Raw genomic sequence first — 27,496 nt, forward strand, 5'->3', positions numbered from 1 at the left:
AACATAACGGGTCTTATTGCACATTAGCGAAGTGGCGATTAAACCAATCCAGAGCCTGATCTTCCGCCTCCGTAGCTTGCTGCTCTCCATCTTTCAGAAGACGGTCTGCTCGCACGCAGAACCCATGACTAGCCCCATAGTAGACCTTCACCTCACCAACCTTATCCTCACTCTCCATAATGTTCTTGATCTGCTCAATCTGCGGCTTTTTCACAATCACATCCAAATCCCCCAGGGCAAAACTAACTGGGATCGTTATCTTCTCAATCTCCCCGGGGATGCTCAAGAGGCTAGGATGTCCCGTGAATCCAGCATTGATCAACGGTTTGCCGTCTACTTCAACCCCGTGAGCCAGATTGACAGTGTGCTTGCCTCCCCAGCAGAAACCGGCTGCTCCGATGGGGAGCTGAGCTCCTTCGTTCTGGCGGACAGCAGCGAAGAATGACTTGACTATGGGCCAGGATTTGCTGAATCGGTTGAAGTACATGAACGGAACCATGGTGTACATCGCGCCAGCGATATAATAGCTGTTTGACTGCTTCAACATTCCTGGACATGCGTTTGTCAGGAAAGAGAGGCTTACGGTTTGACAAGCCAGTCGTACAGGGTATCTGTCTTGAACAGATTCGCCATGAGGCTTATAGCCCACACAGGGGCCGAGCGTCCTATTCAAGTGAGCATAAATTCAAAAATCTGTTCTCTCGTCTCTACCAGCACCAATCTACATCCTGAATGCTTTGATTTCTCACCATTCATGAAATCCGGTAGATAAACTCTGTACCTGCCCTTCTGGGCATAATGATCCGCCAGTATCCGGTTATTGACAAACTCCCAGCCGAACGCATCTGGAACGATAATGATAATCCCTCTGATTGCTGAGTTACCCGTTGACTCTGGCGCTGGCGATGCAACGTAGACGTCGAGTCCGTGCAGTTTGGTCACCTCGCCCTGTGGTTCGCCGGAGTGTACATGGCCGCTGAAGCACTCGGGGCAGGACATGGAAGTATTCTGCAGATGAGTAGGTTACTAATGGCTGCTTGTTACTCCAATAGAGTCGATGGAAGTCGAGGAAGAATGATGAAATCTACAAGCAGGGTGGGATGATGTGCTTCCGTGTTTGCTGGGATAGTTGATCTGACAGCATGTGACACCACTAGGCCAAAAGGGTGTCCGGACTATATTCCAGTCAGGATAGGGTCTTATCTGTAATCATAGCGGTATTCTACACAGTATTTTCTACCAGACACTGATGATGTGCTCATCCACGACCGGAGTCCTGTTAGTGCAACCTTAATTTTTAGGCTGCAACACTGGTGGCTACTAAGGTAGCTACGTTGTTTAAAGCAGGATAAGTAAGACCTGTCATGTTTTCTGCTGGTGTTCTCCCCAATTGCTGCTCTCTACGGAGTGAAATCGATGTCATAGACGATGATGATTATTTCCCCACTGATAAGATAATGATTCCGTGGTGATGAGTGCCACCAACACAGACCAATTGCTCATTTCCGCTGCGGTTGCATAGAGCAGGAAAGAAGCTTTGGATGGATCATGAATCTGCTTACACACACGGACTATCTACGGAGTAGTCAATAGGAGTGAAAAGGCTTGAAGCAGGACACTATCAGACAGATTTCTGGTATAACATTCCGGCTCTTCCGTGAGCACTAGAAGAACCATGGAATAGCCCGGGACAAATCATGGATGGATCCTTCAAGTCTCAGACAGTTCGGTACAATTCTAAAAATGGATCTTTGGCTTGCGTCGGCCGTCAAGAATTGATAAGCTAGTCGCCAGTCATTGTGAAACCACACGAGCTTGGCAAGGAGTGGACTGTGGCGGGTGCTTTTACGGATCACAACGACCATGGTTGGTAGACTATGGAGTACCATGATTAACAATCACAGTCCCTGTTTGATGTCAATATTATGGAGCTGGACGGGCACTAGACGTGTAAGCAATAGATACGTCTTTCAAACAGCGAAAATTGAGGTCTACCTCTCCAAGAGTACCAATTTGTCGGCCTTCCGCCTTCTACCTCACCAGCCACCCTGGGCAGCACTAACACCAAAGGGATCTTCCTTTCAGCCCATTAATGACAGCTTCTGATTAGCTTGGTCTGCTCTCAGGCATACAGTTTCTGCTGTTCGATCATTGTCCTAGTACTACTCCGTAGTCTACTTCTACCCCATACTCCAGCCAAATCATCACAGATCCTACCACAATTCAGGCTTTTTTTGTTCTTTCTCTTTTCTCTCCTCTCACCTCCTTCTCTTCCATGCTTATCTGCACTGTCAATGTCCTCAATCATGGATTTAGTGATTGTTAACACTATCTTCCTAACCTTTACTATCGTTCTGTGATGATCTGATGCGATTTATTAACTTCTATATATAACCTCTGATCTGCTGCGCCGAAACTCACTGCCTCTGCTGTCTCTTCAGCGAAGTGTTCTTTGCTCTGACTTCAGTTCCTCGTGATATCTCTTTCGCTAACAATAAGACATCGAGATTCATCCTGAAAGGAACCTAAAAGGAGACGCTACATTCTTAATACCTAGCGGATCGGGCGGCTGTGATGTACATCCCACCCCAGGTTCGTGGGTTGATGGCCCGTCAGAATGGCGGCAACACTATCCCTGACACCAATTCCCAAGCCAGTGATAGAAACATCATTTTTGTCATTGTGAGTGTTCGTCCTTGTATTCATGTTGCTTCAGTACTTGTTCTCAGCTAATTGTTGCGACTTCTAGGTCGCTCTGGCTATTGTTGTCTCGTTCCTCCTGCTCGGCGCCTCCTACTTCGGCCTGAAATATTTGCGTCGGATGGGCTGCTCCCCCAAATATCTCCCGGGAAAATATTTGAAAGACAAATGGAACCGTTGGGATCCTGGAAAGTTCTATAACCAAGTCTCAAATGACGTTCGGAACGGATCGGCTACGGGCGCTGAAGCCACGGAAATGACAACAGCGAGAACGACCAATCCCATCCGTCGAGATGCTTCCATTCGGTCCGTGGCCACTCTTCCTGCCTATTCTGCAAATCCCAAGCCTGAGGAGCAGGTCATCGCACGTGAAGGTGAAAGAGACGGTATGGATACCGTGATCGAGTTTCCCGAGACCGCTGAAGAAGAAGAGGCTCGCCGGGAGGAGCTCATGGCATCGCTGTACGAAATCCGTCAGCGCCGGCGCGAGGAACTGGCAGAACGAGAGGCTAGGCGACAGGCACGGCGTGAGGCTCGGGAGCGTGGAGACCGTGCTCAGCTAGAAATCTTACGGGAACAGGATCGACTCCGTGCTCGCCAACGTGCAAGAAGTCGGTCATCAACCAATGCCAGCAATAGTGCCACCAACCTCGCTACGGCTTTAGCGGAGCATCAGACCCGTGGCCGCGGCAGGCGGATTGCCAGTGTGAGCTACGCGGACGTGGGCTACGTTCGTCACGATGGATCGCGAGTTCGCGCAACTTCACCCGATTCCGACCGTCGCCCCCTACTGTCGAACGGCCCTTCCGGCAGTTTCGATGCCTCTAACAGATCTTCCATGGTCGATACCCCGAGCATTCACTCGCGGGGAGAGTCCTACTCATCCGCCTCGACTGGTCCCGTCGATCCAAGTGCCTTGACTAGGGTGCACTCCCAGGCACATTCTACCGCCTCTACCTTGCCATCCACCCCAGGCGCTGAGGAGGCCGATGTTGGTGCTCTCAGCATTCCCCCTCCGGAATACGATCATCTGGACTGGGGCGAGGCCCCTCCGTATCAAAGCCCCGTCGCCGAAAGGAACGAAAATACCGCGCCTCTTCGGGAGCTGACAGTTGTGCCTACCATTCATATTGATGCAGCAAGCCCTATCAGCGACAATTTCCCAGCGGCTGCTCCTCGTGAGTCCAGAGAGCAGCACGATTCGTGTGCGGATTCTTCTGGAACTCGCTAGGTTTGCAGTCCACACAGGTCTCGCTATCTCTCTACTTAACCTTTTCATTACGACTGGGAGGTGTGCAGTGCTGATAGCATCTCGAGTGCGTTTTATCTCCTGCATCGGACGGCGATTTTACGAGCATGACTAACGACGATTCATTTTCTTTCATAACGGTCGGAGAGGAACTCTAAATAGCATGGCGTCAGGAGCTACATCGGGAAATTTCTCTTTTATCTGTTCTCATCTGTTTCTTCAGTGTTTCTCTCCTGGTTTCCTTATCTCAACATGTACATTGAGATGATAGTGCCGCTGCTCGAGGAGTTGATCGCGCGCAGTTGGAGGAGACGAATGAAAATAGTCAATTTCATGAATTGCCACTTTACCTTTAATGCGCTCGGATCCAAAATTATGAGTGAGGATAGAGAAGTGCAAATACTTGCAGCACGCTTTTTGGTTGTTGTCCTCCGTATGGTGGATAGAACTATTTAGGCGGTCACTCCGACGGCAGCTCCACCTGGCCGAGTAAACAAATCAACAACTCCCCCAGCCTCCTCTTTTCCCGTCCCGCGGAGTGTCAAAACTGACTTCTGATCATCCATCGCATTATTTTGCGACTGATGCAAATAATCCGACTTTAATTAATTGCATTTCTCTTCTATACTCTCCGTTGAGATACCCATATCCTGGTTGTTATTATCTTTTCGCGTGGACGCTCGTGGCCGCCGACGCGCTTTACCACAACATACCCAGCGATTACCCATCACCTTCTGGCAGTCATAACGTCAATCCCAATTTAAGCACAAGCATTCATGTCTGAAGTCAATTGAGCTTCAACTCACTTGTATTGCTACATTTGCTTTTGGAACAAGACGCGTCATACGTTTTGACTATGTCGCGCGAGAACACCAGACGCTCCGAAGCCACGACAAACAGCTTCGCGTCGTTTGGCTCCGATTTTGACCCGGAGCATGAAGCCCTCGCGTCTACGAAACACTTTGAGAACAACCCCAAATTGCCCGAGATGAAAGGCAGTGCCAGGAAACAAATCAACAACTTTGAAGACGAGGAGCCCGACTACGCCATCGATACCTCTGCATTGGAACGCGCCTTCCCTGAATTCTCCCCCGTGGGCACCTCCGAAGATGACACCGAGGAAAGCATATCGGTTGAAGCTGGACGGGGCATTAACAAGCCGACGCGTCGGCTCGATGACTCGCGAAATTCCTTGATGAGTATCGAAAATAGTGTGCGGTCTTCCTCGCCTGCGGTCAGACTCGACTATCCCACCTCGCATACGCCTCAGAAATCGGCCATGCGCGTTTCCTCGAGAAGGACCGCCAGCGAGAGTCTACGAAGAGATGCTCAGCTGAGACAGGCCAGTCTTGCCCACAAGGAGAATCGCGACCCTCTTTCGTCCAAAAAAGCCCGCAAAGATCAGCGGCGGACATTGTCTGAAATGCACGCGAAGGTCCGCGATTCATACGACGGTTCCTTCATTGCCGATGAGAGACCTCAGCCTGTGGCAACCAGTACGCGTGCGACGCGCTTCGGAAACGTCAACCTTTCTCATCAGATAGCAGACGCGGTGGAGAGAGCATCACAGGAGGCTTATGCTAAGGAAATGCGCCGGGGGAAGTTATCCAGCAACCTGCGCAACGGGTCCGGCAATGGTGCTGGCGACACGGGCACTATGCAGTCTTTTCTTCTTCCCGATCTTCCCAATCTGTCGGAGTTGGTCTCGGGTGTCTACGAAGACGGCACACCGGTTTATACCCGCCAGAGCCGAGCTAGGGCGACACGATTTGTTTCTCCTCCGAATGACGGTGCTGATGTGTCCATGACTCGTGAACATATCCCCCTCGACGCGATTCCCATTCCAGAAGATGAAAAGGCTCTCTTTGTTTCTCTGAGACTTCTGCAGGACAAAGTTTCAGAGCTTGAAAGGGCGAAGTCGGATGGGGAGAGAAAAATTCATGAGATGCGACAGGAAAATGCGGCTTTGAAGGCTGGCCGGTCTCACCGCAAAGACAAACACGGCCGTTCTCGCGTGTATGAATCCGAAGACGATGACCATAGGAGAGACGCGGGGTCTCACTATCAGAGTAAGTTACCTTACCGTTGCAGTTTGAGAACCTCATGCTAACGGTTGCTTTAGAACTCGAAGCTTCGAATCTAGCTTTGCAAAACCAATTGGATATGGCTGAGCGGAAGGCGCAGATGAGCGAGGCGGCGCTGAAGAAATTAAACCGTGAGAGAGACATGGCGGTTTCTCAATTGGGGATAGCCTATCTTGAATCTCGAGATCTGAAAAGCGAAAATGACAGCCTTCGCCAAGAGAATGCTGAACTTAAGGCACAGCTGGCTAAATTTGTCTCGCTGGCCTCAAAATCTCGCGAGGATACTGGTCGTTCAGAAGCAACATCCGCGACGGAAGCAAGCATTGAAAGCGGCCAGCTCGACACGCAGCGAAGTGAGGACATGAGTCGGGCCACTAAAGATCTTACCAGTAAGAGTACAAGATCGAAGAGGACCGGCGGCGTAGAAGAATCGCGCACAAAGATCTCTAAACAGGTTGACAAGGAGATTTCTCGCCTTGAGAAAGAGCGAGCCGAAGAAGCTCTTTTCTCGATTGACCTGCCGACGACCAGGGCCTCGAGCTCCCGAGCTGAGAGATCCCAGACTCGGACGCAAACAGGCAACACGAAAGCAAAGAAACAGCCAAACACAGGAAAGCAGCGGGTGAAAAGGGTGATTGTGGAAGAAGTCGATGTCACTGAGCCTTTGGATTCAGCCACTGAGGACGCCACTGGTCATACAAAGAAATCCTCTGCCACAGAGCAAGACTTGACGTTGTTGAGCTTCGTTGACGTGAGTTTGTCACTTTGCTGACCATTGCTTGCCACTAATGTGATTGCTATAGGAACGTGAAATCGCTCAACTGCGGAAGATTCTAGAAGAAGAACGACTTGCGCGTAGACGGCGACAGTCGATCTCGACCAAGGTTCAAAGTGCAGACGAGACCGCAAACTCTACCCGTCAAAGTGTATCAAAATCAGCTGCGCCTCGCAAATCCTCGATGAAGGAGAGTAAAGCCCCGATAGCAAGACCCGCTTCGGCAATGGGTGATCTGACGGCCACATCGAAAGTCAGCATGGCTGAGGCAGACAGCAATCTTTCCGTGCCCATTGAGCGCCCAAGGCGGCATTCGGATCACTCCGTCATCTCCACCACTCAGCGGAAACGTCGCCCTGTTACTGACGACATGACTTCTGCTTTCATCCTGCCAGATATCACTATCCGTCACGCGGAGTTGGCAGCTGAGGACCCAAGCCGATTGCCCCAGGCTGCGCAAAAGGCCTTGGACAGTGCTACACAGCATGATGGCAAGAACTGCACGGTTTGCAAGCGCTGCATTCCTGGTGACTCGCAATGCGACCATACTCATGAGACTGTAAAGATCCCGAAACCTGTACCCGTTTCGGAGCGCATGCCTGAGCATTCTGTCTACAATGAGGAGCCTACGTTGCGCCCTGCACAATCTCCCGGTGTTGCTCTCGCGACGGTGCTTAAGGCGTTGGAGGATGAACTGTCCCATCTGAAAATGCAGCTTGTAAGCCATCAAGGGGCGTATAACAAGCTGGATGCCTCGTTGAGCAAACGCCAGAGGAAGTCGTTGGCCGCCAAGATTGAAAAGCTTCTTAAGGACATCGACTTGAAAGCTGATCAAATCTATGCGCTCTACGATGTTCTCGAAGGCCAAAAACAGAACGGACATGAGATGACTGAGCAAGAGATGGAAGTCACGCTTCAATCCATTGGGATCGACACCGCCGCCACCACAAGGGCCGCGGATGTGACCGCTACCACAGACAAATCTTCCCACAAAAACAACGATACTGACTTAGAGGATGATGAGGAGCTACCATGGGAGGGCATTGAGAGCACAATGGACGTTACTGGCAGAATTGGAAACTAGCTTCACTCCAGGCCGCTGGATTTCTTCTCTCATTCCTTGCATATTCTCTTTCCATTTCCTATTGATCTACCTTTCCGCTCAACTTTCTCACGCTCTCTCGCACGGATCTCGGTGCAGGTTTCCGACTGACCTCTTGGAGGTGTATGTCCCTGGTCCTTGAGAACTATGCGTTGGGCTGGGACACCGTTCCTAGTGTTCCTTGACAGACAGGTATGGTCCGCTGATAGACTCGGCGTCTGGTTGTTCTCGAAGCAGGGTCTGGGAACGTCTTTCGTTACTTGAGATCGGCTTAGCAGTGTTGACTGATCCAAGGGACTGTCTGCTGCATGGCCTTGATCTCGTAGCTTAGGACACACTCTCTTCATTCTTCTTTTCTCTTCTGTTGTTTTCTCCAGTGAGGTTTTAGCTTGTGAATGGTGTCCTGGCGGAGTTTATAAGTGTGTCCTATTTAATTCTCTTAGCATTTGGGCAAGGGACTTGGTTGGATTTCGAGTGTATGTTATGCTTTCAATGGTTCGATGCACGAAATGCACCTATTCATTAAGCACTGTCTTCAGCTGCAATATGTGCCTATTGGAACACAGCATCTCAAGCCGTGAAGACCTCACGCGTGGTACTGCATGTGCCATATAACCAACCAATCATGAATTCCCGAAAGTGCAACTATGATTCAATTCATGCAGCATCTGCAGAGACGACTTTTAAGACCCGAAATATATCCCCGAAACTAGGTATGAAGCATCAATAACCAACTACATCAAGCGGCGCGAACACCAGTAGGAGATCGCATATCCAATGCGCTATATATCTCATAACTGGGCAGCAATCGAGCTTAGATCGAGTTCATCCTCTCCACATCATCCATGTCGCGGTAGAAGCCGGCGACCAAAAAGGCAAGCTCCAACGCCTGCTTCTCGTTCAGGCGGGGGTCACAGAACGTCGTGTACCGCTCGCTCAGCCCCTCCTCGGTCAGCCCGCCCGCGCCGCCGACACACTCCGTGACGGCCTCGCCGGTGAGCTCGAGGTGCATGCCGCCGAGGAAGGACTGCGCGGCGCGGTGGATCTCGAGCGCCTGCCGCAGCTCGGAGAGGATGTCGCTGAAGTGTCGTGTTTTCACGCCCGAAGGGGTAGTCTGCGTGTTGCCGTGCATGGGGTCGCATTGCCAGACGGGGAGGTGGCCGGCGCGTTGGACGGCGGCGATGTGGGCGGGAAGGTGCTGGCTGATCTTGCTGGCGCCATAGCGGGAGATCAGGGTTACCTTGCCGATTTCGCGGTTGGGGTTGACGACGTCGAGGAGGCGGACGAGCTCGTCGGGGGTCATGCTGGGGCCGATCTTGATGCCGATGGGGTTGGCGATGCCGCGGAAGAATTCGACGTGGGCGCCGTCGAGTTGGCGCGTGCGGTCGCCGATCCAGAGGAAGTGTGCTGAGGTGGCGTAGTAGCTTGCTGTGGGTTGTGGAGTCGTGGTAAGTGGGTTGCGGAGGAGGCGGGTGAGACTCTGCTCGTATTCGAGGAGGAGACCCTCGTGGCTGGTGAAGACGTCGACGGTCTCGACGCCTCGGTCTGTGTCGATTCCGACGGTGTGCATGAAACGCAGGGCGTCCTTGACTCGGCTGACGATGCGCTCATACTTCTCCTTGATCGAGGGCTCAATGACGTGACCGAGTCCCCAGTCCAGTGGGGAATGGAGATCCGCGAGACCAGACGAGAGTGAGGCGCGCATGTAGTTGAGCGTGGCAGCGGAGTGGAAGTACGCGGAAACAAGCCGAGATGGGTCTGGCCTGCGAGATTCTGCGGTGGCAGCGAAGCCATTGATGTTGTCACCGCGGAACGAGGGCATCTCAACGCCGTTGACCACCTCCATAGGGCTTGACCGGGGCCTGACTCTGTCAGCAACAAAGGAGCGGACGAGTGAAGGACATGATCATGCAGCTTACTTGGCAAATTGCCCGGCTATACGTGCGATTCGCACTACAGGTTTGTTTGCGCCTGGCCGCTATTAGTACACGTCGAGGGACGTCAGGAGGCGTAAGCGTACCCCAAATCAAAATCAAACTCATCTGCAGAAGCAGTTTGAGTTTCGCTTCTATCATATCCTGATTACAGTAATCAAACAGCTCAGCGCAGTCCCCTACGAACAACACAGCGGTTAGACACAGTGGTTAGGGACCGACATCAAGGGTTCAGACAGGACAATGTACCTCCTTGTAGAACAAAAGCTTTGCCCAAGGCAACATTTCGCAAGCTCTTTTTCAGGTTCGCAATCTGACATTCGACGGTTAGCATCACACTTGTCCCTAACTAAGAGTAAAGTAGGACACTACGCCGTACCTCTTGTGTTGTGACAAGCGGAGGCAGTTTCTGGAGCTTGCTCAGAGCGGCTTGTACTCTTTCCCTATCATCATAGACAACATCTTGCTTGATGGGTTTCGTAGTCCAAGCTGATAGACACAGTCAGCAGCCGCTCCTGCAATTGCTGCTGAAGGGTAACGACTTACAGCTTGGAGTCCAGTCTTCCATAGTGAGGGTAATGATCGACGCTATTTGCCTCGCAATAAGTATAAACAATTAAGCTTCTTCAGTATCCGTTCAGATGCTGGAGTGACTAAGGAATCAACTTTCAGTCCGGGAGAGCTTAGCAGTTAAAAATGACACAAGTAAGCAAGGGACCACTTGCTGTCACAGTCAGCCTCACAATCACAGTCACACAAAGAGTGCCCACTGTAAGCCTGCAACGAGGGGAAAAAAAGCAACATGCGCTTATTCGCGGCCTGAGTCATCAATTATCCCCACTAGTCCAGACTGAGTAAGGCGCGTCCTTATCGTAATCGGCCACTTTCTTATCGCGTCATCCGTGCGGAGTAAGGTAGGAAGACCATAGAGGCATCATGACATCTTACTCTCAACCGATCCATCAGATAAATATATACCTTCAATACGCTCATTGAAAATGTCAGATTCCCTCCCCGCCGCATCCCATGACCCGGACTCCGTCGAGCGATCTCCCCCCGCCCACGCTGAAGACCGAAAAGCAGCCGCGGCGCTTTCCTCCCTGCACACTAATGAGATCGGCGCGGAATCAGGCAATAAGTCTTCACCTGCTGATCAGGAGGCCCTGGGGAAAGCGATGAGCAGGTTGGAGATTGCGCCGGTTACGGATGCAGCGGCCAAGACGGTAGATGCCAAGAAGACACAAGCAGTGACGAAGAAGGCTGTGAAGGTTTCGGCGGAGGATGTGAATTTCTTAGTGCGTTACCCTTGCCTTTCTGGAACAGGTTATGCTGGGAGATTGGGTGTATGGTGGTGTTAATGACCTGCAGGTACAAGAGTTAGACTTGAGTAAGAGCAAGGCAACAGAGTTGCTGAAGGCGCATGATGGTGATATGAGGAAAGCAATCCGGGCCTTCATTAGCCCTATGGGAGTATGACGTGCTGCTCCTGGGTATAACTGCAGGAACGGAAGCTATGTTGCTGGTGATGATGAATCCAAGCATTGTTAACGGCGAGGCTTGGACGAAACTTGGCTTCGCAGGTTTCGATATATGCAGTCTATTGTAATGACAATCTTTAACGAATTGACGATCACAGAATCAGCCACTATTTCTTTCATGTCTATCAACAACGGAGATAGACATATCTATCATAATTTGTGTCTCGTAGTCGTATATCAAACGCCATCACTCTTATCCATAAACGAGCACAGCACCGACCTCAGAGAATAGCATCAACCTTCCTGGGCGCCTTCTCTCCGATCTTTCCTTCTCTCTATCCCCTTTCCCTCATTTATAGTCCACAGCAGCAGCCATCCAACCAATGCTTCCAACGCTAGTGCCCACCAAATACCACCAACAAGATTATTTTTCAACCCCAGCCCTAGCCCCCAGCCACCGATGAAGGGCCCCAGTGTGCGCGCCGCACTCGCTATACTCTGAGCAACGCCATGCACCGTCCCGAGGATCGACGAATCAGTAACACAATTATTCACAAGAATAATAGCAGCAGGAAGAGCAAACGTCCGAGAAATAACCTGAAGCCCAACCACAACCGTGAAGGCAGGCCAGACTAGCCATGGATACCGAGGGATGATCACCAAGAACGGCATCAGAGTATAGGCAAGCGGTGAAAACGGCAAAAATGTGCGGAAAGAGGTCAAGGTTCCTAGACGAGATTGGACGTGAGGGTATACGAAGATCTGTAACGGGAGGCCGATGACCCCGATAATTGCCGTTGCAACACCAACACGGGAGGACGGTAGTCCCAGGCCACCGCTGAAATGGAAGAAGCCTCGCCGGCTATTCTCCGGAGCCCTCGGGGTAGGGAGGAAGACAAAAGTCATGGCGTTAAAGGCGCTGGTGTGGAATGCCAGAAGAAAATGAACTAGCAATGTCAATAGAACATTGGGGGTCCAGATCTCACGGAATCCCAGCCGTTTATGGCGAGGAAGCCCTTGCAAGCGGATCGGACTAGATGGAGCCGATCTGCTGGTCACGCTACCGTCCATACACTGAGACTCGTCGTCCTCGAGGTTCCTTAACCGGCGATAATGACCTGGAACCCGACGTCGGGAAAAGAATCTGGCGAGCGTTCTCCCGACCTGGCGGCCCCAGTCGCTTCGGTATCGTGCAATCTCGTGTGTCTAGGAGGTACGTTAGATCTTGATCGGTCCAAGAAATGCGTACAGAACCTACCTCGTCGAGCCCAAACAAGATAGCCAAAAAGGCAGCAAAGGTGAAGATAGCATTGAGGATATTTGGCAACGCAAACGGCCACCGCTCCATCCACCACACACCATGCTTCCCACCAAAAAATGACCCAGGGCCAAACAGATGAGGATAGCTGCTGATAGGATCGGCCAACGAGCCCCCAATGATAGGGCCAACGATAACCCCAATATTAAAGCACATCGGAAGCAGCAGGAACGCACGCGACTGATATCTGCAAAGTAAACTTGTCAGAAACACATTCACCAGGCGCAGACCAAGACCACTTACTTCTTCTCCTCGATAATTTCCGATATCATCGTCCGCATCACCCCAACGTTACTATTCAGAAACCCCCCGAGAACCCGAAACACCACCGCCGCCGCAAACGACCTCGAGAACCCAAACCCAAGACACGAGATACACGTCCCCAGCAACCCAATCAGCAGCACGCGCTTCCTCCCCATCCACTCCGCGTCCGCCAACCGGCCCCACCAGACCGCCGTGAGAAACTGCGCAGCGGTAAAGCTGCCCTGCATGATCCCCGCCTGCGTTGAAATAGTCGAGTCCGGCAGCGAAGGGTCGAACGACTTGAGCTGGTAGAAGAGGTATGCCTGGAGCGATGTCTGGGTCAGTGGCTCGGAGAGACGGGCAAAGGTGAGGATGGCGAGTTGGCCCTTTTTGGGCAGGGAGGCCCAAGTCACGGGCTTCTCACTGGGGGAGTCGATGACTAGATCGGCGTCTTCTGCATCGTCATCCTCGTCGCTATCATCGACGGGTGTGTCTGATGAGGTTCGTCCATGTCTGGTGATGTCGAGTACGTGTGCGACGGGCGAGGTCGAAGGATGACTACCGTTATGGTTCGTACTGTTTGGAATTTCTCCATCTCTGTCTCTGTCGAGGCAAATTGATCCGTGAGGGCTAGCGTCTATGTGGTTGCGATGGAGTTGGCCATCATCATGCCGCGGATGACTTGTAGGGGCGGCGTGCATCAATGAAAAGGCAAGCTAGAGATGTAGTGAGGCGTGATAAAGGGACTGATGGTTTTCTATTTAACAATGAGCAAGATATATTGATGCTAACTGTATACAAGGAATTCCTTTCCGGCGAAGCAATAGTAAGAAGAAATTTGCGCTGACGAGATCGAGGCTAAGCTCGCGTGATGCATCTCGATTTTATTTACTTCGTCCGTAGAATCTTATCGATAAGATCGGAGCAATGAAGAAGTGCGGAGATATCAAGTGCCGATTTAGCCGATCTCGGGGGATGCCTGATCAGGTTCCGAGACCGTCATTGCAGCCTGAGGCATTCGAGAGTGTTCGGCAAACTAGAATTGATGAATTCTTATATTATGTATTCAATGGTATATTCATAATGCAATCAACCAATGTACAGGGTATATCCCGACCAAAAAGGAAAGGGGAGAAATTGGGCCCATGAATCAAGAAAGCCAAACGCCTTGCATGCAATACGCGAATCATCAATTGATGAGTGGACTGCCAACCTTGGGCTTGAAAGCAAGACTCTTTCGTCGCGCAGCCTCCAGCTTGAATCGTAGTTTCTGAGTAGGCTCATCGTCAATCGACGACGAAGTCGAAAAGAGGCCTTGCCGAGTCTGCTTTGGGGGGCACGTTTGTTGGACGAGCCTGGATTTCTGAGAGAGATAGAATGGGGTGGCAGGGGACATTCCGATGTTGTCCATCCTGCTGAAATCGTATCCAGATGTGCCTGGGGTCTTTGGCGTCTGGCAATATTGCTGATCTGCCTCTGTGTGGGTTACGGTGTACTTTCTGTTGCTCTCCGGAGTCGAAGCCTCCCCATGCGAAAGTGGAGGAGTCTGTCTCATAAAATCACCCATGGTGCTAAAGTCAGCCCCGGAGCGTCTGCCAGATGCAGACACCGATGCGCTGTTGTCCGCTTTGATCAGAGTTCCGTTGACATTGCTCAGTGCCCGAGGCTCCATGCTCTTCCTGCGCTTGGCACCACCGCGAGGGATGATGGAGCTATCGACTGCGTAGTGGGTTTCATCAAGCCATTTGTTTTCTCGCTCGCAACTGGAGTTCCATGTCAGCATAGCCTAACCGAGCAATATCGACAAGATTACTTACTCAAGAACCCAACCAACACCGACACACTTGACCAGGCCAGCCGCTTGTCTGACCTTTTCCAGGGTCCTCACTCCTCCGTCCTTGAACACAACGTGGGTAATTCCCACCTTGCTGTCTCTGCGGTTTGTCATATCGCCTGACGACATACTTGCGCGAGGATTCCATCCCCAACTCTTGACGCATCGAGCTCCCATCTGCTGCAGAAGTTCAATGAATATGCCGCTGGCATCTTCTCCCTCAGTTGTATGGACATCCACATATACAACCGCTCCTCCAAGAACGTTTTCACAAGCAGCAATGTTCCTATGAGGAGTCTTTGAGGGGCTTGGAGATGCTGAAGGAGCCATGGAACGCCTACTCGACTGGCTGGCAACACTCCTCCGCCCGGAGTCACATTTTTGAGACCGGGGAGTCTCGTTATGTTGGAGTTTGGGCATCTTGCGAGGAGAGGCTTGTGCCGTACTCTGCTGCAGGGGAGCAAGCACAGGCTTTCGGAGCCGAGGAGATGACCGGACAGGCGAAGAGATTGAGAGCGATCGGCCCCTTTTGCGGGACAGTTTCAAGGGTGAAACTTGACCTTCCGGCTTCAGAGGTACTTTGGATACCGTATGGAAGGTCTTTAGCGGGATCTTTTTCTGCTTGACGGGTGTGGCAGGAGCAGGCGATTCGACTCTTCCATTCTCCTTGTTCTCGTCCGAATTGTCTTCTTTCGGAGAGCTAGGCGATACAACCGGGCTCTTGGCGATATCAGAAGCATGCGCAGGCTGACGGTTCAGGAACTCTTCGTATGCAGTCGGCTCAGCGAATTCGGGTTGCGGCTCGCTGAACAACTCGGTCATTGGCTCTCTCTGGGGAGATGATGTTGCTACAGCACTAGAACGAGACTCTTCTAGGTTTTGCTCATCCTGGTCCTCGTAGGTCTCTGGAACACCGGCGTAGATCTCGCTATCGCGAGGGCGATCTGAGGCTTTGTCTTGAGGGGATCCAAGACAATTTTCGATGTCAGGGTAGGCCACTTCTTGAGGAATACGAGACCCACGACGAGAAGACCTTCGAAGTCCTCCGATGGAGAACACCCCTCGCCCGGTGCGTTTTGGCCGGGCCTTCTCGGGGCTGCTAGCTTTCCATTGACTGAGCTGCTCTGCCAAAAGCGTGAACCGTGGACGACGGTTTCGCTGCATCAGAGATCCGCTTTGCGGGTCGTCACTGCAAACCGCCGCGGAGGTAGATGAATCGGGCAGGTCATTATGCTCGAACGAATGACTCTGGTTGTCCGTGGTGAGCTCAGACTCAGACATATCCTCTTCTTCGCGGTATTCCAGATTACCGTGGTAGGCAATGGCATCCTGAGTTGTCGACGCTTGTGGTGCAAAGGAACGATCCTGGTCATGAAGGGGGCTATTCACTCTTTCCAGTTCTTGCTGAGCGCCTAGCTCAGTGTTTGACTCCGCATTCGGTTCTGCGTCAGGCTGAACTTCATAGATATAGTGGTCCGTGGTATCAAATGCGACGAGTGTCGCCTCGTCATCATCAAAATATTCGCTATCGTGGAAATCAACATACTCATCGTTGAGCTCTTCAGGTTGGACATCGACTTGAACGGCGGCACTTCCCGTAGTCTCCGGAATAGGGTCAGTGTCAGATTCACCATCAACGTCTTCATCGGCCACCGGAGCGTCAGTGAAAACATCTTCAAGTCCCTCAATCGAGTGTCGCTGAAACGGCAGGCTTGACTCCTCTGTCACAGCTTGAAACTCGTTGCCGTATACGTCCTGCATCATGCGCTCTTCCTCTGGCTCTGATTCAGTTGCGTCCGGGTCCTCTGCGTCATCATAATCAGGCGCGAGGTCATTTTGCTCGGCGTGGGTACCCATGTTGCTGACATATTCGGTATGGCCGACAATGCTTTCGTCCGCCAGATGGACATCGTTCTCATCAATCTCAGAGCCCTCTTCACTGTCGTTGTCATCTAGCACTCGAGGTTCCTCGTCGGCAAGGGTCTCGGCGTTATACTCCGCAGCTTCTGCATCAGAGGCTGCGTCGCCAGATTCTTCACAATCGACTTCAGGACCTTCGTTGGTCAACTCGCAAGCTCGAACATCCTCGACACTGTCGACGACATCATCATGATCGGACAGCTGTTCTGGAGCGTCCTCGACATCTTCTGCGGTCATGGAGTGTGTTTGCTGCTCGTCATTGATATCATGAGAATCAGCAAAGTGCGCCGGAGATTCCACGACAGGATGCTCGTCGGACGATTCTTGTTCCGGCTCCTCTTCTTGGTCTAGTCCTTCGTTATCATAATCGACATCCATCGGCCCTTGAGGTTCAGGAGTCCTGAGAGACGTTTCAACATCTTCCGCATCATTGGCCTGGTCGGCACCGCTAGCAAGATCCATACCGCTTTCGTTCTGACGCAATTCCGGCATTGAACGAACACTCGAGAAGAGACTGTTCTTGAACGGGGAAGCAATTCTCTTTGCAGGGCTTTGGAGCAACAGCGACCGGGACTTGAATGGCGTCGATGATTCCTGCAAGGGAGCCTGAGCGAAAGATACGCCAAATATGCCTTTCTTAGGGGACGATTTGAGAGGCGAATTGTGCCCTGGGGTGAAATTCGGCTGTGATAAAGGCATGATTTCGTCATGGATACCCAAGCCTCCGTGTCTGGGTGTCTCCAAGTGGGCTTTCTTTGGAGATGCTTTGAGTGGTGAATTTTGTGTTGGCGTTAAACTCGGCTGGGCAATCGATTTCTCGTGTCCTTTAAAGGACAAGCGAGCTCGTCTTGGTGTCTCCTTGACGGTATAGTGGAAGGGAGAAGGGGTGGGCCGCCGGGCAGGACTGGACATAAACAGCGAGTCACTGAAGTCGACTGCCTTCGTAGGTTGGAGGTTGGGCTCCCCATTTTCGTCCACCGACTGGTTGAGTTTTCTTGGTGTGAAGTTGATTTTTCGCACGGGAGAGCTCAACCCAGTAGCTTCTGATCCTTGTTTGAGAGGCGAGTTTATGACCAGCTTTATTTGGTCCTTGGCGCTGCTGAGTTCATCATCCTCTCCGTCCGAGCTGACATATGAGGAAATCGATTTGGCAACTTGCGTGGCTTTCTTGGGTGAGAGAGGCTTGCTGGCTTCTTTCGTGGAGGCTGCAGGCTTGCGCCCTCGGCCAGTAGTTGTAGCAGGCTTGCGAACTGGCTTGGCTCCGAGACCGACCTTGCCTGCTGCTGTAGTTGCTGCTCGGCGTCTTCCAGTCGTAGCAGGAGCTGGTTCGTTGGCATCCTCCTCTTCGGAATCGGACACATCTTTGAATGTGACAGTTTTCTTCTTGGCTGGTCCCCGGAGCAAATTTGACCTCATGGTTGTGGAGTTTGTCGCGATAACCATATGTTTGGGACCACTACTGGATGCTTCGACTGCGCCCTTCTGTGTTCGAGTCTTCTTCTTTGTACTGTCTTTATCAGCACCTGTAGTGGCAGCAGGCTTCGCCGCGGCAGTTGCCCTTGGTCGACCTCTCGGTCTAGGTGCTGTCTCGGGTTGAACTTCGTTCTCCTTTGCCAGCGGCTTCGTCCTTGGCCGTCCAGGTCGCTTCTTAGGGGCATCGGTCTGGGCCAGCTCGTCCTCATCGTTGTCGCTCTCATACTCTGCAGCTGCAGGAGTCGCGGGTCTTCTTCCCCGTCCTGTAGCGCTTGTGGAAGAAGTTGAGCTCTTCCCTTTGGGTCTGCCTGGTTTCGCTTTTTCCTTCGTATCTATGAGTCCCAGTTCGTCGTCCGTAGCCTCATCCGTGTCAGAGTCCGGCTGCCTAGTCCTCGCGCTTGTCGCCGTTGCAGTTCTCGTGACTCTTTTTCTGGTTTCTGTCGCAGAAGTTCCTGACTTTGTCCTCGTAGTCCTCGCGACCGGTTTGCTGGCCGTGGTGAGACTGGCGGCTTTAACTGTGCTGGCCGGGGGACGGCCACGGGTGGTCCGTTTTGGGGACGACTTTGGGATGATAGCTGCGCGAGCCATTTTGAATCAATGACAAAAAAATTATGCACCCAAAAGGTTTGTGTCTCAGGCGGCTGTGCACTTGTGCAGTTTCCCTGCTGTTAGTAACGAAGATAGGTCGGTGTTGACGAGCCCGATGCGCTCATCATGAGCTGAACTTCGCAGCAAGGGAATGACAAAATCGACTAGCCACAAAGGCGCACCTGCAGAAAGTTCCCAAGCAGGGGCTTTGCTGTGGCTATTAAGTAGACTTAGCTCGTTGATTAGATATGTGTTGTTGACTTCGAGCTGTTTGGCCGCCCGCTAGAGCTGCGGCGTTTGTCCTTAGCTTTCTTGTTTGAGAAATCACGTGGGTGTTGTCATAGCAACACCGATACCCACAACCACGTGACGTATTTCTGCCTATCATGAACCTTGACCTCCAGCTTACATGCGGTTTACTGCGCCCAAGGGGGATATCATTCCATGGGGCCGATATGAGACAGGATGATGTTTTAATATTTGCATAATCTATATACAAGAGGGGTACAAAGAGATAAATAGATAGATTCCAGCAACAATATTGCTCGTTGAATCTCCCAACTGGAATAACATGGCATCTGTTAAAAGTCTGTGACGTAAGGATATAGCTCAGACAGCATTAGATCCGGTAGAAATCGACAGTTTCGAAAATCTCCAAAATGAATTTTATACAATTGTCCAAACGGCAACAATAGCGGCCATTGCAACAGTGGAAATACTTGGGATGATCCCAGAGGCTGCACTATCCAAAATCGTGACCGGTTCGTAACCCGCAGGGGTGGTGCTGTTGAGAGAGCCGTCCCAGCAATACCTCTGGAAACATTGTTTGCAGATTTCCGGCACGTTAGTGTTGGTGCGTTCGAAAGACCGACTCAAGATAGCACAGCCAACACAGGTTGACCAATTGCCATCACGAGTGCTGTTACCCATTGTCACCACATCATATCCGTTCAGAATGGTAGAATCTCGCTCTTGTTCTGTGTAGTCTGGCTGGAAAGTAGAAAAGTTGGAGTAAGCCGTGTAGGGGTAGTTTGGAAGATATACAATCAAGGGCGACGGGCCAGTCGTGTTTGAGCTGTTGCACCCGAAGAACGTGGGCCGAGTGTTCAAGCCTTTGTTGACGAAGGTATTCTGATCGGGAATTGCAGGAAAGGAAGTACCATTGGCGATGCCTGAGGAGTTCAGGCTACGCTCATAAGTAGCGACAAGGGCAGTTCCGTTGGGCCAGCTGTACGTGGTATCGGCAGAGGAATCGACGGCGAAGATCACATCGACATGTCGCTCTGGCTGAATCAACGGGTGCAGTGGTATGTTCTGCAGATCTTCACCGCCATCCACCAAGTCCAGTTCCAATTCAGCGGCATTCGGATTGGTTGCGTTGGAAAATTGGTAGAATGGGTTGGGAGCGTATTGAGCAATGTCCTCGTCACTTTCGCCAATGTCCTTCAAGATGTCCGTGAAGACGGATTTCAGCCAATCCGGCAAAGCCGTGGAGTTGATCTGAAGAAGGAATTGATTGAAGAGAGTAGAGGATGTACCCATGACGAAGCCAGCATTGTCAAAGCCACGCACACAGCTCTCATTACTTGGGACTGAGCCGCCACTGAATTTGGTTCCTAGATACTCGAGGGGGGCAAATCCAAAAATTGTGGGGTCAAAAGTTCCAAATTCCCAAGGATTAAATTCATAGACAGTGGCATTGCTGCTGATGAGAAGTTCTCCAGGGTAGCGACCATCTGCAACAACCAAAGGCATTGGCATCTCTGCCTGCTGAAAGGTGTCGGTTAGCGCGATGGAGGACCATGTATAGCTGGGACCACCGTTTGTTGCATTGATCAGCTGGTAGGACAAAGCACGGCCCCTGTAAAATCATCAGCATGTTGTGTTGCGACAAAGAAGATCAAAGGCTATCATTACCAGTAGTCAGTAATTGAAGTCGGGTAGCCTGCATCCGACTTTCCAGAGACCGCATTGCTGATGTCCCTATAATAGGACGCTGAATCCAGAATCTGAATGCTACCCCCATCAGGACCTTCGAATATTGAATTTTGAAATTGCCAAACGGTGCCCTTTTGGTGTGTCTGGAGCGCAGAGATGGTAGTAAAGTTGTTGATGTAGATTGAGCCCACCAGCCATGATCCACCACTCAGGCCAGACAGATAGGTGGCTGACTGCAGCAATCCACCCAACTGACCGGCGCTCGTAGAATTCGGCGTACGACTATCAAAGGCCTTGATTGCACCCGCGCCGTTCATCAATGCTCGATAGCCACCACCAGAGACTGCGATTCCGATATTGGGAAGATCCGACGAGTTACTGGAATGGCGGTCAATGTACCCCGCCGCGTCGAAGTCTTGAATCTTGACATGATTAAAGAAGTCCTTCATCGCAGAAGTAGTCTTGCCCCGACGCGTCTCCAGCCATGACGTCTCGTTGGGCGACAACTTTGCGGCACTGCGAATGGTAGGGCGACTGGCAGGACAACCGACTGTACTGGGTTTGTATCCATCGGGGGCATTGGGCAGAGCACGCTGCAGAATTTCAGCATGAGAGGGCTCTGGAGCACCAGTCACGCCTATCGAAATTCAATGACATCAGTTTCCGTTTGTGGGCAGATATGTGAAAGCTACACATCCGACTAGTTTGAGCCACACTTCGAGGCAGAACGATTCACCTACCAGAAAATAATAGACCAGCGACAGCGCACGCGACTGTGATGGTCTTCATCTTGGGTTGTTATGCCGCCTTACGCTATAACCCGCGTGAAGATTCAGCCAGAGAGGACAATAAGATCAAATATTTCTTTCTCTGAGGCAGCCATCATTTGATATTTGAATAAATGGGGCGGTGTCCCTTAGCCAGGGGTCCTCATCTTGGGACGGTGGATCAGCAAAAAGGCCAAGCATGCCAAAGGCTTGGGAGATTAGGACAATTTGAACTAGTCTCATCCCTCGCGTAGGATAGGCGATTGTCATTGGAGCGTTCGTAGTTCGTTCGTAGTTTGAACCGAGGACCACAAATCAGCCTCGCTGAAAGGGCTGAAAATGCATGAGGATGACGATTGTGAAGCTCGACGGATCATCCGGCCATTCCGCCAGTCTAGGCTGGAAACGGCAATAAAGGTGCATCACCTCTACAAATTAGCACCGTCTCGCAGCTGAGTGGGGTTCTGATTCTTTTTCTGATGATCTGTGTACAACAAAGATATTGTTATTCTGCAAAGGTTATCCATGCTGTCCTCAATCTATGTCGGTCTTAGTGGATGTGAGGTTCAGCTTCTGGCAGTCATGATATTTTGAGTTTTCTCGACTGCAGCTGTGAGACAACGTCTGCTTGCCAGCCTTGAAAGAACTCTCAGCATGCATAAACTAATATTGTTGATCCAAGGTATTTTTATGCAATGAACCATAGAAAAACTCGGAGCACTCGGTACAATAATCTTGCTGCCTGCTGGATCGTTCGTAGATGTGACCAAATAAAATAGGAAAGGGTCCCATATTTTCAAATTATGACTATTCTGGGCTCCACTGTCGGGGCTCGGACCGGTTCGATCTTTATATATCTTAGATGGTGAAGTTCAGATTCATTCCGGTCATGGAAGTGCCCTTCTGCCAAGCTTTGAACTAGTACTTGCGCCACGATTGTGGGAAATGGACTTATCTTGTGTTGCTGAGGTTTCTAGAAGGTCCTCCGCTATCATTTAATCACATGGATGCCTGTCTTATATTCCATAGAGCCTTGGAACGGCGAATGAGAGATAAACACGACTGATTGTCAATTTACTGTCGGAAATCTCTACTCCCTGATTGTCCATGTGTCCTTCATGCCAAAGACAGAAGATTCGTGAGATTGAGATGGCCATCGACGCTATTAGGAGAAATTGAACTGAATGTCTAGTTAGAGCAGAGTCTCCTAGTATGCTTCCTCGTTACCTTCAAAAGAGGATATACTTGGATGGTAAATAGCCACTGCCTCTGGGTAGGGTAATGGAAAGGCACATGTCATCCGCACCTCTTGGGTATCATTTAGACTCCAGGCAGACATTCCCGTCTGCAGTCTCTTATATTGTCTTAAATCTACCAGGTACCTTACCGTCAATCAAATTTGTCTTTTGTCGAGGATTCAATCTACGTTGTATCCAACCTATGCCCGATCTATTGGAAAACGAGTATCTTCTGTCAATCCGTTTATTAGCAATCGGTTTTGTTTTCGAGTATACCATCTAATCTGGACATGGCACCTACATTCCACTTTGAAGACTGTATCTGTTGTAGGAGCTGTCCTCGAATCTACCGGTAAGTTGGATATTATTGCATCTGTCTTGGGCCTGCCAGCAATATATTGTTGGGTTCTATCCTCGGACTTGAGAACTTAGCATTTAGCCCTCTTCGCATAAGAATGTAGCGTCATATCTACATAGACTCCTGTATTTGAATCTATCCTCCTAGATTTGTCCCCAATATATCTTTGCAGTTGACACCAAATCCAACAGGTGTCGTCTTAATGTCTTGAATCTCGTGCTGAATTAGCAACTGCATCTGTCTAATACTGAAGTTTATTGTCCAAAACAATCTATATCGGCATGTATCATTCATTTTCCACCAAAGGGAGTCCTCATCTATCATAACCTCTAAGCCCTAACCTCGAATATATCTTTAGAACTGCACTTGCATTGTTCTTATGCCGTTTCCGGGATTTGTCCCGACATTATCTTTTTCAACTTATTGCGAAACTTACTGCTCAATCTACAGCCAACATGGCGGTAGGGAAAAGTGTACTCTCTTTTATTTGGCTTCTTCACCTGTCGAGGTATCGTACGGCAGACCGACTTCAAACCTCAGTATGTCCGTTCGATCAGGGATCGGCAAAACATTCCCTGAACCCATAAGCAGCCAGAAGCTTATACGGGTATCCGAGTCTGGATGGCTGGCACAGCACAAGAAAAGCGATGAGTGGCTGTCTGGAATCAATGCTTATTTATCCTTAATTTATGCTTTTCACTTTCTACCGCAGTGTATATCGCGTGTGGGGAATGGGATTCTATTATCAGGCCTAGGCTTATGCAAAGTCCTCCCTTATTACAGTCTATTATTGATTAAAATGCACTTCCCTCCAAACCAAGACCCCAGAGCCGCCAGCTGTACTCCGTATGCCTTAGGTTTCTATGCTATGGTTGAGCCGAGGGACGCCTCCCGGGAAACCTAAAAGGGTAAGTAGCTCAAGTGGATTCGCCCACTTCTCCACAATACCTTATCTCCCCAGAACGAGACATAACTAAGACCTCTGAAGGTCACAAGGTTAGATGTGAGCGAGCTTTGTAGATGTGCCATGGTGCAGATCTGAGTTGTGTAGTAAATGATTTTGAACAGTATAACTGACAGGAATTACGCTCTTGAAACAGGCTAAGTTAAGCGTATATAGTTCTGGACAGTAATGCCGACTCGGATTTGGACACACAGAACGACGATCGTCTTGAAATCAATAACTGGAAAGTGAGATTAGATAGAAGAAGATAGAAGAGGAAATGAAATGCATCGTCCTAGGATAGATTCAAAACTTGGGTGTCATGGTAGATAAACAGCAAACAATTGACCAATAGCGAACCTACGGCATAGGAGGTTCAGGAACCATCTCCTGCCACCTGTCCATCACTCTTGGAACATGATCATGCTCTCTGCTCCTGCATTCTAGTCTCTATCTCGAGTACTATTTCGAAGAATCCCGTAACCGCTAATAACCATCCCAGTAACGATCGCCTAGGACCCGTGACCATAATCCGACCCAGTGTAATCTCCCCCGTAGAATCTTCTGCTGCATTAAATCTCCTTTCCAGAACCGCCAGTCCATGGCCCCGTGACCCGACCGCAAAAGCTGTCCCATCCCCAGCGTTCTCGACCCAAATATTCTTAGAAAACATGCCGGCATCTTAAGTCATCTGAACCCGTCGGGTTGTCTCCCGTCCGGATTACTCCATTAGGCAATCCGAGCCTTCAAATGGTGCCACGACCAAGAGTCTTCCAGTCACTCTGTTGTGGTCATTTAGCCTGTAGGAGCGGAACCAGGTTGTCAGGGTTGGGGAACATGAATGTTGTATCATCGCTCCATCATGACTATATCATCAGTTTGGGTTTTGTCTGGATTATTCTGTTTGGGGTTCTCAATTCCTGCTCCTCCGTACGTGTCCTTTAAATATTGTTAAAATAACCCGTAGATCAGACACAACTGTTGATGCCTTTCATGTCAGGACTCAGGAAGGGGAAGATCAAAACGTCCAACATGCGTACCATGGCTGTACAGAGCGTCATAAAACGGTCGGATTAAAATAAAACCTACCTACAATAATAACCTAAGGGAGTTCGTACAACGGACATCAAGCAAATGACCAATTGGTGGAGCAGAAACGGCTCCTCTATCCCACGCATAACTGCATTATCGCCCCCGCTGGGTCTGGACCGAATCCATCGTTCCTTCGACCAGATTCCCTCGCTGGCTTGCTTGTTGACATTCTCTCCGAGTAGCCATCATGCTTGCCTCTTTTGGCCACTATCCAAATTTCGACTGCTCACATGAGCTCTTTGTCTTGAGCGTAGGCCTGTAGTCGTAGTACTACCCACCTTTTTCTGGATTCGTTCATCCGTAGGTTCACGATCGTGAAGTATTTAAGGTACTGGGTTGCTGCTGTTAGATCAACCTGGCTTCGATTGTATTCTACCCAGCGTCTATTCTCCTTTCTCTCTGCAGTAAGCAAGTCAATTGAACGACTACATCGCGACTCAAGTTACTCACACTCTAATTACTGCTCGACTACACAATCTACTCTAATCATAATGTCTGTCTCAATCACTGTCGATACTCCTGTCGTCCCTGCCACCAAACGGGCAGACGTCTCTCTGGGCTCCAAGGGTAGAATGCCAGAATTCAGTCTGGCTGGCAAGGTCGTCCTTGTCTCTGGTGCTGCTCGTGGTCTTGGTTTAACCCAGGCTGAAGCGCTCTTGGAGGCTGGAGCGAAAGTGTACGGATTGGATCGTCTGGAGGAGCCAGTGAGTAACCTTGGTTCTACAACCTTGCTCATGGCGCATCTTGTCTAACCATGCTGGATGGTGATAGTCCGCCGAGTTCTTCGAGATTCAAAAGCGAGCCAAGGAGGAACTGGGCACGGAGTTGCACTACCGTCGCATTGATGTGCGTGACACGGAACTGTTGACCAGCACCGTTGAGCAAATCGCCGATGGCGAGGGCCGAATGGATGGCCTGATTGCCGCAGCAGGAATCCAACAGGAAACTCCGGCCCTGGAGTATACGGCCAAGGACGCGAACACCATGTTTGAGGTGAACGTGACGGGTGTGTTCATGACTGCCCAGGCAGTGGCCAAGCAGATGATTCGCTTTGGTAATGGTGGTAGCATTGCACTAATTGCGAGCATGAGCGGTACTGTCGCGAATCGGGTACGTTCCCATCAGTTCCTTTCCAGAGTGGGAAACGGGGATTCCTGGATTTCTTCCCTTCCCCGCTTCTGACTTATGTCACGCTTGGCTGTCAAAATCCATTGCATGGCCTCTACTGTTGTCAACAGAACTAAAACAATGCTAACTTGACTAGGGTCTCATTTGCCCCGCGTACAATGCCAGCAAGGCCGCTGTCATCCAGCTTGGTCGCAATCTGGCCATGGAGTGGGGTCAATATGGCATTCGCGTCAACACCATCTCGCCGGGCTACATTGTCACGAAAATGGTCGAAGATTTGTTTGTCCAGTTCCCGGAGCGCCGAGAAGAATGGCCCAAGCACAACATGCTGGGCCGTCTGTCTACCCCCAACGAATACCGGGGTGCCGCAGTCTTTCTCTTGAGTGACGCCAGCAGTTTCATGACAGGAAGCGATCTGCGCATCGACGGTGGCCACTGTGCGTGGTAAATATTTGCTCGATGCTTTATATTTTCATTCTGTTTTATTTTTCTCCCGGACGATCTTTGTTTCTTGAATGCTATTGCATGGCGTTTTGTGTTGGGAAAGCAAGCGTGATCTGATTCGAGTCAATGTTCTCGTCATGATATCTGCCGTCTGCCATCTCTCCAGACTTTCGCATCGAGGGAGGGGAAAAGATGAACGGATAGTATGGTTTACTTAGAATATTCGAGGGCTGCGACCAGTTAATACATGGATCATTTGGTTATTCGATCATCGGATTACTATGCTTTGACAACCAACTGTACTCCGTACTCGAATCCTGAATTCCTGGCTGATCATCGTGGCCAACAGGGAATACCAGCGACTAGAAAGTAAAGTTGCACAAGGCCGCGTCACTAAGGTATCCTTTAGTCTGAGATCTGGCAGCACAGAAATAACGGAGCAACTCCGTTCGGCCTTTCTTCCGGCTTCTGACACGCTCGAGAACGAGATTCTGTCCACCCAGCAGGTCAAATACCTATGTACATCCCGAAACAATGCCGTGGTTCACGTTACCTTCCTTTCCATAGGTCAAGTCGCCCATGATATCAGGTCTGAGATGAGCACATGGACTAACTAAGGAACATGGAACGAAGTATCCAACAGTGGACTACAATGAGAGGAGTGCTCGATCGCTGCTTTATCATTCAATTGATGAAAATTAACTATATATATAAAATAACATATACAAGGTTAATAAATAATAAAGTCTTCCTTCTCGTTCTTGCACTCGTTCTCCTCCTTCTTCTTCTCCTCATCCTCCTCCTTCGCCTTGGCGGCCTCGGCCTCCTTCTCAGCCCTCCTCTTCGCCTTATCAGGCTTCTTTCTTCTCCTTGGTTTCTTTGCGGGCGGG

At 50.5% G+C, this 27,496-nt stretch overlaps 10 protein-coding genes across 10 annotated transcripts in view; 4 read left to right on the forward strand and 6 right to left on the reverse strand.

Annotated features, from left to right (window-relative positions):
- Positions 1 to 13: 13 nt before the first annotated feature.
- Positions 14 to 999, reverse strand: NFIA_107370 (dienelactone hydrolase family protein; the record flags this gene model as incomplete). The annotated part of the gene is made up of 3 exons (XM_001267141.1): positions 14 to 527; positions 584 to 665; positions 750 to 999. 3 exons carry the CDS (start codon positions 997 to 999, stop codon positions 14 to 16), a joined length of 846 nt encoding a protein of 281 aa, XP_001267142.1.
- A 1,575-nt stretch (positions 1,000 to 2,574) lies between these two features.
- On the forward strand, positions 2,575 to 3,931 carry NFIA_107380 (uncharacterized protein; the record flags this gene model as incomplete). Its single annotated transcript, XM_001267142.1, has 2 exons — positions 2,575 to 2,682; positions 2,750 to 3,931. 2 exons carry the CDS (start codon positions 2,575 to 2,577, stop codon positions 3,929 to 3,931), a joined length of 1,290 nt encoding a protein of 429 aa, XP_001267143.1.
- Positions 3,932 to 4,805: 874 nt separating this feature from the next.
- On the forward strand, positions 4,806 to 7,892 carry NFIA_107390 (uncharacterized protein; the record flags this gene model as incomplete). Its single annotated transcript, XM_001267143.1, has 3 exons — positions 4,806 to 6,018; positions 6,072 to 6,784; positions 6,837 to 7,892. The coding sequence occupies 3 exons, from the start codon at positions 4,806 to 4,808 to the stop codon at positions 7,890 to 7,892; spliced, it is 2,982 nt and encodes a 993-aa protein (XP_001267144.1).
- Positions 7,893 to 8,724: 832 nt separating this feature from the next.
- Positions 8,725 to 10,412, reverse strand: NFIA_107400 (3-deoxy-7-phosphoheptulonate synthase class II; the record flags this gene model as incomplete). The annotated part of the gene is made up of 6 exons (XM_001267144.1): positions 8,725 to 9,772; positions 9,830 to 9,881; positions 9,931 to 10,023; positions 10,094 to 10,157; positions 10,224 to 10,333; positions 10,391 to 10,412. The coding sequence occupies 6 exons, from the start codon at positions 10,410 to 10,412 to the stop codon at positions 8,725 to 8,727; spliced, it is 1,389 nt and encodes a 462-aa protein (XP_001267145.1).
- Positions 10,413 to 10,842: 430 nt separating this feature from the next.
- Positions 10,843 to 11,320, forward strand: NFIA_107410 (huntingtin-interacting protein K; the record flags this gene model as incomplete). The annotated part of the gene is made up of 2 exons (XM_001267145.1): positions 10,843 to 11,139; positions 11,213 to 11,320. The coding sequence occupies 2 exons, from the start codon at positions 10,843 to 10,845 to the stop codon at positions 11,318 to 11,320; spliced, it is 405 nt and encodes a 134-aa protein (XP_001267146.1).
- A 296-nt stretch (positions 11,321 to 11,616) lies between these two features.
- Positions 11,617 to 13,584, reverse strand: NFIA_107420 (putative MFS multidrug transporter; the record flags this gene model as incomplete). Its single annotated transcript, XM_001267146.1, has 3 exons — positions 11,617 to 12,528; positions 12,581 to 12,827; positions 12,884 to 13,584. The coding sequence occupies 3 exons, from the start codon at positions 13,582 to 13,584 to the stop codon at positions 11,617 to 11,619; spliced, it is 1,860 nt and encodes a 619-aa protein (XP_001267147.1).
- Positions 13,585 to 14,072: 488 nt separating this feature from the next.
- On the reverse strand, positions 14,073 to 18,698 carry NFIA_107430 (uncharacterized protein; the record flags this gene model as incomplete). The annotated part of the gene is made up of 2 exons (XM_001267147.1): positions 14,073 to 14,646; positions 14,701 to 18,698. The coding sequence occupies 2 exons, from the start codon at positions 18,696 to 18,698 to the stop codon at positions 14,073 to 14,075; spliced, it is 4,572 nt and encodes a 1,523-aa protein (XP_001267148.1).
- Positions 18,699 to 19,364: 666 nt separating this feature from the next.
- NFIA_107440 (lysophospholipase family protein) lies at positions 19,365 to 21,425 on the reverse strand (the record flags this gene model as incomplete). Its single annotated transcript, XM_001267148.1, has 3 exons — positions 19,365 to 20,559; positions 20,616 to 21,273; positions 21,377 to 21,425. The coding sequence occupies 3 exons, from the start codon at positions 21,423 to 21,425 to the stop codon at positions 19,365 to 19,367; spliced, it is 1,902 nt and encodes a 633-aa protein (XP_001267149.1).
- Positions 21,426 to 25,525: 4,100 nt separating this feature from the next.
- Positions 25,526 to 26,610, forward strand: NFIA_107450 (putative short chain dehydrogenase; the record flags this gene model as incomplete). The annotated part of the gene is made up of 3 exons (XM_001267149.1): positions 25,526 to 25,738; positions 25,806 to 26,144; positions 26,299 to 26,610. 3 exons carry the CDS (start codon positions 25,526 to 25,528, stop codon positions 26,608 to 26,610), a joined length of 864 nt encoding a protein of 287 aa, XP_001267150.1.
- Positions 26,611 to 27,336: 726 nt separating this feature from the next.
- The window catches only part of NFIA_107460 (uncharacterized protein), a gene marked incomplete at both ends in the record, with an annotated part of 462 nt that continues 302 nt past the window's right edge, over positions 27,337 to 27,496 (reverse strand). Inside the window, one exon of the mRNA XM_001267150.1 lies at positions 27,337 to 27,496. This exon is cut by the window's right edge and continues 302 nt beyond it. Coding sequence (XP_001267151.1) covers positions 27,337 to 27,496 — 160 coding nt within the window.

The sequence above is a fragment of the Aspergillus fischeri genome, genomic scaffold (assembly GCF_000149645.3).
Source record: "Aspergillus fischeri NRRL 181 1099437636245 genomic scaffold, whole genome shotgun sequence".
Classification (NCBI taxonomy): Eukaryota; Fungi; Ascomycota; class Eurotiomycetes; order Eurotiales; family Aspergillaceae; genus Aspergillus; species Aspergillus fischeri.